Source organism: Malaya genurostris, chromosome 1 (genome assembly GCF_030247185.1).
Source record: "Malaya genurostris strain Urasoe2022 chromosome 1, Malgen_1.1, whole genome shotgun sequence".
In the NCBI taxonomy this organism is placed as follows: Eukaryota; Metazoa; Arthropoda; class Insecta; order Diptera; family Culicidae; genus Malaya; species Malaya genurostris.
Window position 1 is genome coordinate 14,390,375 of NC_080570.1, and position 16,836 is coordinate 14,407,210.

At 40.9% G+C, this 16,836-nt stretch overlaps 1 protein-coding gene across 1 annotated transcript; it reads right to left on the bottom strand.

Moving 5' to 3' along the window:
* Positions 1–269: 269 nt before the first annotated feature.
* Positions 270–3,241, bottom strand: LOC131433058 (translation initiation factor IF-2, mitochondrial). The gene is made up of 4 exons (XM_058599812.1): positions 3,021–3,241; positions 2,581–2,745; positions 1,619–2,517; positions 270–1,553 (listed from the first exon to the last, which is right to left on the bottom strand). The coding sequence occupies exons 2-4, from the start codon at positions 2,607–2,609 to the stop codon at positions 370–372; spliced, it is 2,112 nt and encodes a 703-aa protein (XP_058455795.1). The 5' UTR covers positions 2,610–2,745; positions 3,021–3,241; the 3' UTR covers positions 270–369.
* Between the last annotated feature and the right edge of the window lie 13,595 nt (positions 3,242–16,836).

Below are 16,836 nucleotides of genomic sequence, written 5' to 3' on the forward strand. Positions count from 1 at the left end.
CACGGAAAACTGCTCCAATCGATGACCAACATGCGGACCACCCGCCGGGTATCCGTGGCCTGGGGGTGTTTCTCGCGGACCCACGTAGAATCGTCATCTGGAAGACACTCGTATTATATTCAATCCATCGACCATTGCTGATCGCCAACTGCAACTGCAACTGAATCTGCCAGAATCGACCATTGCGACCGGAATACGTCACTACCGTAATGATAATACCCTAGTTTTAAGTTAGTCGTTAATCAAGATTAGAAAATACCCTAGGCATCTTAGAGCTTTAGCAGTGTGCCTTTAAATATATTATTATTGAATAAAAAAAAAGTAGCACCAATGTGTAATCTGTAATTCTCTAACTAACTAACAACACGTCTAGAAACCCGGATCCCAATCCGTCTGGTTTGGTTCCTGGTTGATTTTATAGCACACCAGCGTATCGCCCGCTTTCAGCTCGAGTTGTTGATCGTTCAATCGCAGCCCACACTCGACATCCCGCTTGACGGTTTCGACTTCGTTTTTTAGGTGTCTCATCGAGTCCAGCACCAGATCGCTGACCAGCACGTCTCCATTTCGGACCAGTTTGTATTTGGCGGCTTTTTTCAGCATTCCCTTGACGCACCGACAGCCCAGTACGGTTAGCTTCTTTCGGCCTTCGTTGATTTCGAACAGCTGTAGAACATTTGCTTCGCCTATCATTTCTTCAACATCGACCAGCGGCAACTTGGAGTTGATTTCCTTCTTCAGGTCGTCCACCAATCGGTAGATTATGTTGACCGGTCGAATGATAACATCTTTCGGAGGTTTATCCGGAGAATTAACCGAAAAAGCATAGATAATGGCATTGAAAAGTTTGGCCATCTCCAAATCACCCTGAGTAACATCTCCGACGGCATAATGAATCACATCCAGCCGGCACTGATCGTTTCCATCGTACGTTTCCAGCACATCGAGAATCGCTTCCACCGAGCCGTGCACATCCCCTTTAATGATCACATTGACCCGTGGCGTTGGATCTTCCGGAGCTGATTCCTTTGGACGAGGGCCACGATTCCGTCGTCGGAAGTAACCAGATGCTCGTTGTTGCTCCCGTTGGGCTTTGTATTTTTCCTCATGCTCCTGTTGCTTCAACGTGATGGCATCCTTATCGCTCTCGGCTTTCTCCACCATTGCCTGAGCTTCCCGCCATCGCATAACCGAGTGAGCCACCTTTTCCGATTCTACCTCCAAAATCGTGTCCCCCGCGGAAGGAAGCTCTCGCCAGCCCAAGATTTCCACCGGCATGCCGGGAGTTACTTGCATTATTGGCTGTCCGGCGTGATCGAACAGACCGCGCACTTTGGCCCAAGCTTGACCACTAACCAGAACACTACCCTTGCGAAGCGTCCCGCGGGTCACAATCGCAGTCGATAGTTTGCCCCGGTGACTGTCGAGTTTCGATTCGACAACGACACCCTCCATCGGACCGACGTATTCCCCCTTCAGACTCATCATCGTTGCCTGGGTACTGACGGCTTCGGTCAACTCGTCCAGGTGAGTGCCATGCAGTGCTGATACACCTAAAAAGAAAAAAAAACGATTCATTTCCAATCCGCATTTCGAAACTCATCTCCCTCCAACTCACCCACAGCGATCGTATCTCCACCGAAACCTTCCAAAGCCACACCGTGCTGTGACAGTTCCCGTTTCACCCGATCCGCATTGGAACCGGGTTTATCGACCTTGTTGATGGCCACTATAATCGGAACTGCGGCTTCCTTAGCCAGATTCAGTACCTCTTTGGTTTGTTCCATGACACCATCGTCTGCGGCGACCACAAGCACAATGATGTCGGTCAAATTGGCACCTCGGGCTCGCATCGCACTGAACGCCGCATGACCTGGGGTATCGAGAAACGTTACCTTCTCCCCACTGTCCAGTTCCACCGTGAACGCTCCAATGTGCTGAGTAATGCCACCGGCTTCACTGGCCGCCACCGACGCACCACGCAACGAATCCAGCAGCGTCGTTTTACCATGATCAACATGACCCATCACCGTAACGACCGGGGGTCTCGAGCGAAGGTTTTCCGCTGCCGGTGGAGGCCTCGGAACCACATCCCGATCTTTCGTTTCAACTTCCTTCTCATCACTCGGAGCAGCTACGATCCGCGTTCTCATGCCGCACTTTTTGACAATCTCCTTAATGATCCTGGGATCCGCTATTTGTGCCGTCGCATCGATACTACCGACGTCCTTAACGTACAGCATTGCCTCCTGGATGTGCTCCAGTTCTAACCGGCAAGTTTTAGCCAGATCCGCCACAGTCATGTTCCGCCAAATGTCAACCACCGTCCCCGCATCGTTGCTGCTGTTCGTCGTACTGCGATGCTTTTTCGCAGGAAATTCTATCACCTGTGGAGCTTTCCTTTCTTCGGCCGTCTTCCTACGCTTATATACGAGGGCACTAGTTTGAAAGTCACGCAAGCTGGAGGACTTGCGCCACAATCCGGCAGACTGATGGCGGACGGTTTCATTGGTTAACCTATAAAAAAAATTATCTTGCTTGTTTACTAAAAAAAAACAAAACCCTGAAACGTGTTCCTACCTGTTTAAGGCCAACCTAAACGCAAACATTTGCACTGATTTGATATTTTTAGGAAAATACTGTTGAAAACCTTCATTCACTGGAATTATAAAATTCTTCTTCTTCTTCTTCCTTTCTGGTTGGCGTCAACTCATTTGAGATGACGCCGAATTGATGGCACAGCAACTAATGGCGTTTTCGTTTTTAATTTGCACTACACCGGTGCAGTGCTACACTGAGGCATGAATAAACGAACAAAAATGACGAAAACATAAACAGTAACCATTGACTACAATAAACGATTCCATTGCGCAGGGCTACACCAAACTTTTGATGAGTGCTACACCAGTGGTATCGGTGCAGAAAAAGTGTAGCACTGGTGTAGTGCAATTGGTAAAAACGAACGGTTTCAGTGCAGCTTTCGCTACACCAGTGTAGTGCAATTTAAAAACGAAAACGACATAAGGCTATATTGCCAGTTAATTTTCGTTTATAGTCCAGTGGACTTTCTTTTCACTTGACTACAAGCGAAAATCTCGCTGTGTGGCTGCGTCGAATCGTCAAAGTACGGCTGAAAATCCTTTCTTTCTTGCGAAATACTCGAATTTTCCCCGGACTAACACGATGCAACGTGCTCACCCGTTGAGAGTTTCACCGGAAGTCAAAAAAATTCAAAACAAGGAATCGTACAAGCAAATTGGTGTTATGTGATTTTGTTTTGGTTTCTGAACCGTTTTGACGTTTCTTCCGGCCGGTGTTTGTTCTAGATCAGTGATGCCAGATCGAGCTTTGCATAAAGCGAAATAACGGTACTAATATTATAGCAAAAATTAAATACATCTTTCTGCGTGGTGAGCTAAACCTATTTTACGAAAATAGGAAAATCTGTATATTTCTTATATTCTGCCTGACAAAAAATATATATGTAAAACTAGTTAACTTGAAACAAAGAGTGCTGTTTAATAAGCATTATACAATTTGTAAAAATGGCTACTCTGTTTAAAAATAATGTCGACTGAAGTAGGTGGGAACAGAGCAATGCAGAGCTGCCATTTACACAGACTGAACTACGTTATAGACTCACTTTCAACTTTTGAAGCTGAATTTAGCCCGCATAGCATTTTGGCTACCTGGGCAGCCATGGCCACCAGAAGGCTACCAAAATTGATTCAGTTACGGTTGTCAAATCCAATTTGACAAAACAAAGTCGCCTGTATCCAAGTTAGCCGAGCGTTTTCATCTTCTCACCTTCGCTGAAAATGTCAAAGATTTCAATGTGGAAAAATCCTGGTGGATACGGTTGTATCGTTTGAGTTGTATTCCTGGCAGCGGTGAGGCAGCCGGTCACCAGAATGTCTGCCAGCCATATTTTTCCAGCTGGCAGTGTTTAGTCAGCCATGCGTATGCGGGAGGCAAAGGAAACTTTCAAGATTTTAGGGTGGCAAATAAATTACCGATTTCAATTTCCCGGTTTGCGAGATAAAAATTCCCGTATTTTTGGAAAAGGCTCCAATCGTTTCTATTTAGTTTTTTTTCATATTCCTCTAATTCAAGCTTTCAACAAATATTCCATGTCCAAAAAAAGAATTTTAAAATAGGTCCGCTAATTGAGGATTTAAGTACTTTTATTACTAGTACATATAAGAAAAGCATAAAGCCTTTTTATAGTCATCCAGGGGCTTTGGTTACACGTAACAGATTTCTTCCGAGCGCACATGACGACTTCCACAGATGAATTGTCATATTCTGATTGTGATGGAATCCATAAAACCAATTATTCACAATGTCCTATCAGACAAAACATTTTAAACTCTCTTGTAATTTTATTTAGCAAAATCGTTCGGCTGAAACGACTTGTTTTTCTAAAACACCAATTTTTTTTCTAATGCATCTACAAGCCAATAAACAATAGATACTCTTGTGGCGTGTGTGGACAACACTATGATTTTTTTAAGAGCTCGCTCAAAAGTAACTTTTCGAGTCATTTATAGTTCTGGTTTTACTTCTTGTTGGAAAGACAAAACACGAAAATATTCTAAATCGAGAAGTTTATTTGAGGTCAAACAGTTTATTTGCGTCTTTCAAGCGACGACTTTCCACAGGGGAAATTACGACAAAAACTAAGTTTTGGCGATAAAGATGTGCATGGTTGTGTTTATTACATTAGTAAGTATTTTGTTCTATGATTGTTAGAAAAACTTCCAAGTCCTCTCACCCAGTAATAACTAAATTTGAATTCTGGTTCTAAACACTGGATTAGAATATTGAACTATCGAACAAGGTTTCTGTATCAGAATACTGAATCTGAACCTGGATTCTTGAAAGAGATTCTTTATCCGAATATGGATGCTGATCTTGAAGCAGATTTAGAACTTATATTCGGAACATAGAACTTGATTCTAGACCTTAACCTAGATTCTGAACCTGGATTCTGCGCCAGAATACTGTTTTCTGAACTTCTGACAGAGTTACCGAAACAAAACTTTGAACCTATTTTGCACTTGAACTGTGAGCCTGAACTGGACTCTGGACCTGAGTTCTCTAGGATTCCTCGATTCTAAACTTGAACCTAAATTATTAACAGAGATTCTACACCAGGATTCGAAATCAGGACCCTGGATTTGGATATCCGACAAGGTTGCTGGATTTGAATACTGAATCTGGACATGGTTTTTGAACCAGAAATCTGACAGAGATTCTGAACCTGTGGCAGAAATTTACACTTGGATACTGAACATGGATTTGGATTCTAGCCCTGAACTCGATTTCTTGGTTTGAACTCTCGGTGAAGGTTTCGGGTCTAAATCTGGAGCTGGATTCAGGATCCCAAACAAGATTTTTACTCAAAAAAAAATTGACAGAGATACTGGGAATGCACTAGAATCATGAACCTGGAACTTGATCCTGATTTTGGATTCTGAACCTGAAGCTCGATTCAGAAACATAACTCTGGACTTGGATTCTGGGTCAAAATTTTGAAGTATGATTAAGAACCTAGTTTCTGGACCTGCATTCTGATTCTGTATTATGAAACTGATACAGAATTCTTTATTTGGATTCTGAATCTGGACCTGGATTCTGTACATGGATTCTAAGCCAAGACCTGAATTCCAGACCAAGATTCCGTTCTATAATTGGAATTCAGAACCAGGACCTGTATTGAGTAACTAGACCTAATCTCTGAACATGAATTCGTGATCTGAGTGCAGAATCTGAATTCTGAACCTAAAATCGCGACTTCGATTCTGGACCGGAATTCTTAATCTGGATCTGAATTCTGAAATTGGATTGGATTTCTGAATTCTGAAATTCTGGACTAAAATTATAGACAGAAAATTTTTACCTGAACCTGAATTCTGCATCTGGATTCTGGCATTTAATTTTCAACCTGGACTTGGACTTCTGGGCCAGAGCTCTGACCCCGGATCAGACAGCTTTGAATCAGAAACCTGCTCCTGAACCCTTCACCTGAGTTCTGGACCTAGTTTCAGAGCATGGACTTGGCTTCTTGAGCGAAAGTCGGGATCCAAATTTTAGGCCTGCATTTTGGATCTGGGTTAAAGACCTAAACTCCCGAGAGGAATACATAGATTTTAGTGTGTTTTGGACATAAGTTCTTATCCCAGGCCTAGATTTTTTTAATATCGAAGCCCACTATTTGCGAATCATTGCCCACCTGTTAACACTGTTGAGTTTATTATCCACTGAAAATGAGCTAATGTAGCTGTAGGGACCAGTTTGGGAATCACTGATCTACATCAATATCAACGTTCTTGAGATCTACTATGGATTAGTTGAGGATCTTTAAAAAAGAATTAATTAAAATCCATGCTCAAAATCTTTCTAAGATTCTATAATGGTCCTCAGAAACCAGTTTCAGCTCTCAAAGAAGAAATACTTCCTGCAAACGATCAAAGTCGACAACTTTTCCAATTTTGTAAATCCTATCGATATCGCACAAAAATAAGGGCAACCATTAGCGAGCTTAAAAACATGAAGGCTCCTAAAATTTGTTAATAATTTTATTTAAATTTTTTCCGATGTTACCTTGAGACTTTGCCATCAATTATGCAAGTGAGTTGAATACTAATTCTAAAACCAACAAAATAATCACTTTAATAATTCTGATTAATGACCGAAATTATCAGCATAAACTTTACTGTTAGCTCGGCAAAAATTCTCTAGGATGCAAAACGCAAAAGCAGTTCTCTTCGCTGTTATTGAGCGGAAATTAAAAAGAAAAATCTCAGTTTATTAGGTACAATTTTCAAAATAAACTGATTTGTTGAGCAGAAAACTGCTTTCGCAAAAGAACTAAAAGTGACTGAATTCTATATGTAATAGTTTTAAATAATAGAGTAGAAATTGCATATACGATTACTACTTTAAATACACGCAAGAGTCACTGTACTCACTACTGAAAATTTTGTTATCAACGAAACGCAATTGATTGCTTTGGTACGGTTTTCTCATACAAAACATCCTGTTTTAATCCACCTAGTGGTGTAATGATGCCTTTCTCATATCAATCATACTATCATAAATAATACTGTGATATTCTTCAAAAATATTTTCTTCGATTCTTAAAAGAATAACCGAAATCGGTTTGTTTGTTATGAATTGAAGAAGATTGGGAAAATTAGAGACATAGCTGGGAGATGCGAATAGGAATAAAACTGACATGCCTATTTCACACTTCCTAATATTGAAAATCGTTCGTATTAGTAGATTAGGTGAATTTGGCAACTTTTACTGCTTCGTTTCCAGAACTGTAACGGTACATCTATACTAAAGGATTGACGACAAACATATTCTATCATACAAACAACGTTAGAACAAAAAAAAGTGAGTTTTTAAGAAGTCACCCTACTTTTACTCGGGAAAATTGATGTAACTTGATCAAATGAAAAGCTAGAGAGGTGCTTTTTCAGCAAAGTATCTCAAAATAAATTTTCGTGCAACTTCATTGTACAACGAAATCATTTTTGAGTTCAATTAAGATTGTTAGATTTCAGATTTCAATCTAAATAAAGACCACCCTAGTAAGTTTTTTCATCAAAATGAGCGCCATTTGATTACAAACAACTTTTGTAGAGACTACAAAAAAAACTAATATTTGATAGTGAAAATATTTTTGTCACGTTAATTTCCCGTTTCGGGACACTTTGCATTGATGATAAATCGAGGATCTCTAATAGATTGTACTAACGAAAATTTGTGAAATCTGCATAAATCTACATTTGATTTCTGAAATTTGTATTTGTTACAAAATCTGCAAGCACATAGAAAAATTTGCATATTACGGGAAAAAATGTTAAGATGGCATCTCTGCTCTTGAAGCGAAAGCTTGAGGTAACCATTTCAGCCTGTGCGGTCAGGAATATTACCTAGCTAGAATTACTGTACAAAATAGTTCCATCGTGCGGACTAGCAAAGAAACTACCGAGACCGCACCTAGCGGGAAAACGAAGAAGCTCAAATTTCCAGTAGCGAAGACAAAACTTGATTTGTCCAACGGGGCTAGTGTCCACCCGAAGATGTCACTACAGTGTAATTTTGTTGGATCGACGAGTTTACTACTAATTGTTACCCATTGTGACACCTGAAGATGGTAAATTTCGAAATTTATTCTCAAGAGGACTATTAAGCTAAGGACTAAACCAACTGTTTTGTTTACATAACCTCTATCTACCAAAAGAGAAAATTTTCCGTTTCAGTAGAAAATGCTAAAGCATATATAGCCGCATTAAATCCTCTGTTATCTCCGGGGTGCGGAAAAGTTCAAAAGATAGGTTCGAGAGACTTCGAAAGCCCCGATAAAAAAAACACACATACACACAGAACCAACTGTCTCACATCGAGTTGTCTCACTTCCTCTCGGCCTATTGCAGTTTTTTTTTTAATTTCTACCCGGCATACTGCGATTGGCGTTGATGATGACAATGGCGATGGGACGATGATAATGCATTGCGGTGTGCATTCAGCAATCCCCCCCCCCGCCGTCGTCGTCGTCGTCCGACGCAATGTTGAATTTCATTTTTTTTCTTCGCTTCTTCACTCGTTGTTTGCTTAGTAATATTTTTTCAAAATCAATATACAAACACAGAGCCCTGAAGATGTGTATATGCATTTATGGTGATTATGAAATATTTGCGAAATGCATTTTGCACAAATGTTGACACACTTTCGCCTCTTCGCCACGGTCGTCGTTTGTCGGCAGACAGAGGCCAGTTTGAAAGTACCGACGAATGACGGGACTTGACTGTACAATCGTCGGCCTAAAACTGAGAATACAGGCAAATACGACAATGTATGCAGATAGGAGTGACGGTGAGTCTTTCGCGAAATAACTGCATCTTTATCAATCGATCAATTGAACGTTGAATTTTGGCTTCGGTATGACCCAATATATTTCGATCAGACAGAGTTCAGGACAGTTTGGTAAAATTAGCCACATAACACTCCCGCAGTAACGAAATTGATTCACTTTGTTTGTCACATGTGCATATAGCTTGCCAAATCAAGTATTTCGAAGCGAATTTCGACAGCTTCGTTTGGTTTTGAAGAACACATCTAACTTGTCCTCAGCGGTAAAATATTTCTGTCTCGGTAACTGGCACCAGTCTGCATTGACGTTTCGGCATGGATATTTCTTTTAGCGGAAAGTGTGTAGAAATTCCGTGCACGCGTTTTGAGAACACCCTGTTGAAGTTCGTCCCAGTTTGGGAAGCCCGGAGAGTCGAGTGAATAATTTTGCCACATACAGAAACCGGCAGATGTTTACAAATCTCGACGATCTGAAGCGAAAGCCATCCATAACCTAGGTCACAGTTCAAAACTCAATTGCATAGCCATGCAATAAGAAAGACAAAAATCAAATTAAGTTTCTATTTCATAAGGCAATTCATATAGAATGAGGAAAAACCTTTCTTTCTAGGGAACGTGATTTGCAGGAGTTTGCCCAACCTTCTGTTAGGTTAGTGTTTGGAGCGTTCATGTCCTTGGGTGCCGACTGGATTTTGCCAGATATGAACATTTGTATTGCTTGGGGAAAGACAACCGAGTTTTCCCAGGCAATTTAACTCATCAATTTCCTAAATGATGGTCCCGGGTGCGACGTAAATATTTCTCTTTAAACCACAGCTGCAAATGGTCTGCCAAACGAGATATTTCTTTATAAACTTCGACGGCTCAATACATTAGAAAACCTCGGCTATTTGTCCTCTTCCAACTTTCATGGAAAATTCCTCTTGGGGAAGTCTGACTTGACGACCTCCGGTTTTTTCGAACTCCATTAATTAATTTCTCTTAACTAGCTGCGGACAAACGTGTTCCGAACACTTCCATTTCGTTGTTGACGTTAACGTCCGGCGTGTGAGTAGCTCGAAATTTTATGAAGCGCGAACATTATTTGAATCCTATGGCTTCGATACTATATTTACGACTAAGAAGGGGAGCGGGTCATATCACCGAAAGCCATTTCGCCGAAAGTCGTTTCGCCGAATAGGTCATTTCGCCGAAAGGGGATATATCTCCTGCATGTTATGTCTCCTGTATAACTGATGTGGCGCAGCGTCGGAAGCGGCGGCCTCTTGGATACAAACCTGTAACCGCCTCGTTTGCCCGGTCTACTCAAAGCTAGGTTTCTTTGCTTTAGTTAGGTCTTTGCGAACGAGCGGTAGCGAGGTCGGACAACACATGAACCAAAACGATGTGGCGTAGCCGTATCAAATATTTTTTCATTTTCATTTAATAAACGGAAAATACCACCTACAATTGCCTGGTTGAACACCTATGCAATTGCTTTGATGCTTAGTAGCTAATAGTAAACAAGTTTTCTTGGGAACTACTTTCTGAGGTTCATGAATCAATATTTATTCAAGAGTACAACAATCAATCCTTATTCAATAAGTATAATGGTAGGTCAACAAAACGGGCGTTAACGCTATCATCATTCGTTTGTCTTTAATTTAAATCAATACTAATTACGATTTCAAGACGATTTCAGGATTCGGTGAAATGACCTATTTGGCGAAATGGCTTTCAGCGAAATGGCATTCGGCGAAGTGACCCATTCGGCGAAATAATCCTTTCGGCGAAATGGCTTTCGGCGAAACGGCTTTCGGCGAAACGGCTTTCGACGAAATGGCTTTCGGCGAAATGACCCTGATCCCTAAGAAGAACATGTTGAAATCAAACACTTATTTCAAGCGTTTTTTTTCTATTTCTGTAGAAAAACTGTTTCAGAAGTGGTTGGAACAATTCATCACTCAAATTTTCGGAAACGGAAGTCGGATCCGAATAAAATTCAACAATAATCTCTATATGATCGTACAACCTTTTATTTAGTCTAAAGTACGGTTTAGTTATCTTTGGCCTAATAAGACCTTGAAATCAGAGCAGGTGTAGGTCTGATTTCGGAGATTTCTCACTCGTTTTTGCGTCATTACTTCTTGAACCGATTTTCACAAACTTTCATAGTCTAAGCAAAAAATATGTTTCTAAGAGAATATCGGTAGAGTATTTATACAAGTATAGGCTAGAGTGAAAGGTCTTACAATCTCGTCGATCGCTATTGAACATAGGGCTTGTTCGCGACAGAATTTGGACAGATTAAAATTGGAATGAAACAACTCCAACTCCGGGCAGTTGAGTGAAATCACCTCTTTCGGTACAACATGGATTCCATTCGCTTTATACCATTCCAAACCATTTCTGGCGTAGTGACAAGATGCCAAAGCAGCCCAGAATAGCGAGGGAGCGTTATGGCTGCGTAGGAATGGTAACAATCGTTTCTTTAGTCATTCTTCATGGTTTATTTTCTCGTTTACAGTTTCGATAGTGATGACACAGTTGCATATTGCCTGCCAAATCAAATATTCTTTGGGAAATCTGGCCTCCTTTTTCGTATTCCTGTATGCCGTACCGTTACCTGGAAGTCGTATTATTTATTAAGGAAGTCATTTCAACGATTAAATAGAACCAAAAATTCAACATTTGAACAGAAAATAATAATATTTTTTTGTGATTTTTCGAATTCTGACCCTATGTTTTGTTCATTCTAGCCTGCGCAGTTGACTGAGCAGGAAATAAAGCAGGAAGTGCATCATTGCGGTCATTTCAGATCCAAAGCTCAGTTCTAGTTCCAGTATCAAAAATTCAGTTCAGTATTGAATCAATTTGCTTCAAACAAGAGCAATTGCAGGCTGATAAGTATAAAACTTTCATTTTCAGGAGCATGACATGACACGGAAAAATGAAGCCAAATACATTCAAATAGCCATAGAACTGTTCAATTAGACAGGTATGGTAGCATTATATCCAGATCCGGCTTCCGGTTCCGGATATACGGGGTAGTGTGTAGGGAATTGCAACCTATCATATTGAACGAGAATGCAAAAAACGTAAAAATTCATCTAAAATTATAGGTTATGCTAGTTGCTGTCCAAATGAACCGATTTCAGCTATACCGATTCCCAGTGTCCCGTTCCGAAAGTGCCGGAAATAGAGATCAAAAACTCTGAAACTGAACTCTCTTCGTTTCCTCGGTGACATCTGAGTCTATTTTCCCAAATTTAGACTCAAATAAACGGAATTGGAACAGAACTCTGTAACAGAATTTTGGAACTGGTTTCTGAACCAGAACTTGAATTTTGGATTCGGATCCTAAAACTGAATTCCGAAACCTGATTTTGGAAATGAAATCTGATTCAGAAACTGAATTCTGGAATTGGATTCTGGACCTGAACTCTCTGCACCGGGATTCTACAGTTGAACTCATACCCTGGAATTGGATTCTGCATCAGGATTCCGGACCTGGATTCTGAAACGGAATTCTGCATCTGGATTCTAAAACCGAATTCGAGAGCTGGTAAGGTAGCTGGATTCTGCAACAGTATTCTGTGAATATCGGACCAGGATTTTCGAACTGACTTCGGGAATTGGAGTTAAATTCTACAAATGAATTCTGGAACTAAGTTTAGAGTCTGGGTTCTAAAACTGAATTCGGGAACGGCATTCTGAAAAGAAATTTTGAATCTGGATTCAGAAACTAAATTCTGCAACAGAATTCTTCGACTTGAATCTGAGACTGGAATCAAAGTTCCGTTTCGAGTTGAATTCGCGAACTGATGCGGTAGTTGGATTCTGCAACAGAATTCTGGATCTAGATTCTCAAACTGAATTCGGGAGTTGGAGCTAAATTCTACAAAAGATTTCTTAGACCTAATTCTGCTACAGAGTTAAGGATCTGGGCTCTAAAATTGTATTCAGGAATTGGAACTGAATTCTGCAATAGAATTATGGACCTGGATTCTGTAATTTAATTCTGGCATTGAGTTCAGGATCTGGATTCTAAAAGTGAATTCGGGAGCTGGATTCTGCAGCCGAATTCAGAACCCTAATTCTGGAAATGAATTCCGGACCTGGATTTTGGGCCTGAATTCTGTATCTGGATTCTACATTTGAAATCATGACCTGGAACTGGATTCTACATCAGGATTTAAAGCCTGAATTCTGAAACGGAATTTTGGATCTGGATTCTAAAACTGAACACGAGATCTGATGCGGGAGCTGGATTCTAAACAGAATTCTGTACAAGGATTTAAAAATGTATTTCGGGAACTGGATTCTGCAGTCGAATTCCGATACTTAATTCTGGAAATAAATTCCGGACCTAGAAGTTATGGATCTGGATTCTAGAACTGAATTCGGAAGCAGATGAGGGAGCTGGATTTTGCAACAGAATTATGAACCTAGATTCTGAAATTTATTTCTGGAACTTAATTCCGGACTAGAATTCTAAATTCTGCAACAAAATTTTGAAACCTAATTCTGAAACTGAGTTCAGGACCTGGATTCTGGACCGGAAATTGAATCCGGGAACTGAATTCTAAAACTGAATTCGGGAACTGGATTCTGCAGACGAATTCCGAAAACTGAATTATACAATTGAATTCACGTCCTGGAACTGGTTTCTGTATCAGAATTCGGAGCCTGCTTTCTGAAACGGAAATCTGGATTGTAAAACTGAATTCGAAAACTGAACCGGGAGCTGGATTCTGCAGTCGAATTCCGATACCTAATTCTGGAAATAAATAATGAAGATATGGATCTGGATTCTAGAGCTGAATTCGGAAGCTGATGAGGGAGCTGGATTCTGTAACAGAATTATGAACCTGGATTCTGAAATTTAATTCTGAAACTGAATTCCGGACCTGGATTCTGGACCAGAATTTTAAATTCTGTAACAAAATTTTGAAACTTAATTCTGGAACTGAGTTCAGGACCTGTATTCTGGACCGGAAATTGAATCCGGGAACTGGATCCTGCAGACGAATTCCGAAAACTGAATTATACAATTGAATTCAGGTCCTGGAACTGGATTCTATACAGAATTCTGAGCCTGGATTCTAAACGGAATTATAAATCTTTATTCTAAAACAGAATTCGTAAACTGAACCGGGAGCTGGATTCTGCAATAGGATATTGGACCTGGATTCTCGAACTGAGTTCGGGAATTGGAGCTGAATTTTGCAACATAATGCAAAAAATGGGCTTGGATTCTGAAATTTAATTTTGACTTATTCTGAAACTGAGTTCAGGACCTGGATTCTACACCAGAAATGGAGTTCAGGACCTGGAATTCTACATCAGAATTCAGGGCCTGGATTCTTCAACGGAACTCTGGATCTGGATTCTGCAACAGAATGCTTCAACTTTATTCTGGAACTGGAATCCAAGTTCTGGATCTGGATTCTAAAACTGAACGCGATTCTATAACTAATGCGGGAGCTGGATTCTGCAACAGAATCTTGGAATCTGAAACTGAATTCGGAAATTGGAGCTAGATTGTACAAAAGAATTTTTAGACCTAATTCAGCAACTGAGTTCAGGATCTGGGCTCTAAAACTGAATTCGGCAATTGGAACTAAATTCTGCAAAAGAATTATGGACCTGGATTCTGAAATGTAATTCTGCAACTGAGTTCCGGACCTGGATTCTGGACCAGAAATTGACTACAGGATCTGGAATCTAAACCTAACTCTGGAAATGAATTCCGAACCTAGATTCTGGTACCAGAAACTGAAATCTACAGTTGAATTCAGAATCTGGAACTGGATTCTGCATCAGAATTCTGGGCCTGGATTCTGAAACGGAATTCGGAAATAAAAACTGAATTCTACTGCAGATTTCTTGACCTGGATTCTGCAACAAAATTCTTCAACTTCATTCTGGAACTGAATCAAAGTTCGGAATCAGAACTCTAAAACTGAATTCCAGAGCTGATGCGATAGCTGGATTCTGCAACAGAATTCTGGATGTGGATTCTCAAACGGAGTTCGGGAATTGGATCTAAATTCTACAAAAGAATTCTGAACTTAACTTAATTCAGCAACTGGGGCTGGATTTTGAGAACAACTGAACGCAATTCTAAAACTTATGCGGGAGCTGGATTCTGCAACAGAATTTTGGACCTGGAATCTCAAACTGAATTCGGGAATTGGATTCTGCAGCCGAATTTCGAAACCTAATACTGGAAATGAATTCCGGACCTAGATTCTGGTCCAGAAACTGAATTCTACATCAGAATTCTGGGTCTGGGTTCTAAAACTGAATTCGGGAATTTAAACTGAATTCTACTACAGAACTCTTGATCTGGATTCTACAACAAAATTCTTAAACGTAACTCTGGATCTGGAATCAAAGTTCTGGACCTGGGCTCTAAATTCTGAATTCGGGAATTGAATTCTGAATTCTGCAACAGAATTATGGACCAGGATTCTGAAATTTAATTCTGGAACTATTGCATGTCCGGTCGGTAGCATCTCGATCGCCATCGGAAGACCCCTTGTTCGGGACCCAAACCCTGTTAACGCGGAAAAATAACCCCTGTATCAAGTTTCGTTTGTTTTTAAATTTCTACTCGATTTCTCGAATTACTTTACTTTCCTACTTACCTTGTCATGTCCTGGATGTCGGCGGTGGCGGCGGCTGTTGCAGCTCGTTTCGGTTTCGGCACCACACGGAAAGGAACCACTCATCGTCGCAGCAGCAGCCTATCTCGTCGAAAAAAGCTCTCGGCTTACCCAGAACCTTTTGTCGTGTATGGTTTTTTTTTGGTATCTTCATTTTTCGTGCAGTCGGTCCGGTCCTAAATGGGGACCACCCACAAACCGGGGTGTCAATATTTGCTCAGACCAAATTGAATTACTGCGTGATTATGACAAAAGATCCATTTCTTAAGGGGTGCTGCACACCTCTTCAGCGGGTTCCTTCGGTCCTGGTTCTCTTTTTTTTTTGTTTTGATCTGACTTTCGGTTCGTGTCCTCCGTGGCCTGGGTCATCCCGAGCAAGCTGCTAATGGATTTTGCTGCCGAGGCGAGCGGCGCTTGCTTCTTTCATCTCGTGCTCTTCTGGACCAAACCTCTTCAATGCAGACATCAAAATTTCCAGGGAGAGGGCAAAAATCCTTCGAAGAATAAAAGTTCACTTCTAGACCACGTTTTATTATTTCGTTTCTTTTTATTTTTTGTTTCCAACCCTCTCCGGTTGCGGCCAATTGTTTAAAGCGGACCGCCGCCGACGAGTTACCTGTCCTGGTGCCGAGGCCGGCGATGGCGAAAAAGAGGCAGAAAAATAACAAACCCAAAGGTAAACGGGCATCTCTTTATTGATTTTCCCAACTTATTCAAAAATAAATATTTGTCACCGCAAAAGAGGAAAAAATATATAAATTTCGTGATAATACTGCTGTCATGCTTTGCAGCAGCAGCAGCAGCAGCAGGTCTCGATGCGATGCGATGACGCGAGACGCAACTGCTGCTTCTTCTGCCGCCTGCTTCTCTACTCGACTGACTGGATGATGGCGACGATGGCGGCCGTGACTACAAAGTAGGCGATGATCGTTTTGCCGTTCGCAACAGTAGGAGGCGGCCCTGTGGCGATGAAAAAGTGGTCCAGACGGACGCAGAGGGGGTAAATTGAGCACTGCCGCGGCGTACACACATTTTTCAGTTAGGGAGGCATTTGCCGACCACCACGCAATGTCAACATCAACCAACAACAACGGAAAAAAAATTCGGTAAACACTTTATTATAATAATGGAACAATGAGCTTCTTCGGTTTTAGGAGATTCATTCCCGACCCTTTTTCAACTGCATTTTAAACCTGCAGTCTAGGAATATTGCACAAACCGTTTCAATTATAGTGAATTTGAATGCAGTTGAAGTAATAATGGAAAAGTACCCATTTCATCATTCATTCATCATTCGCAG

Coding starts and splice junctions, on each gene's coding strand:
- LOC131433058 (XM_058599812.1), bottom strand. CDS start 2,609: ATGTTTGCGTTTAGGTTGGCCTTAAACAG. Junction 2,518..2,580: donor TTTAGGTTGGCCTTAAACAG/GTAGGAACACGT, acceptor TTTTTTTTATAG/GTTAACCAATGAAACCGTCC. Junction 1,554..1,618: donor TGGAGATACGATCGCTGTGG/GTGAGTTGGAGG, acceptor TTTTCTTTTTAG/GTGTATCAGCACTGCATGGC.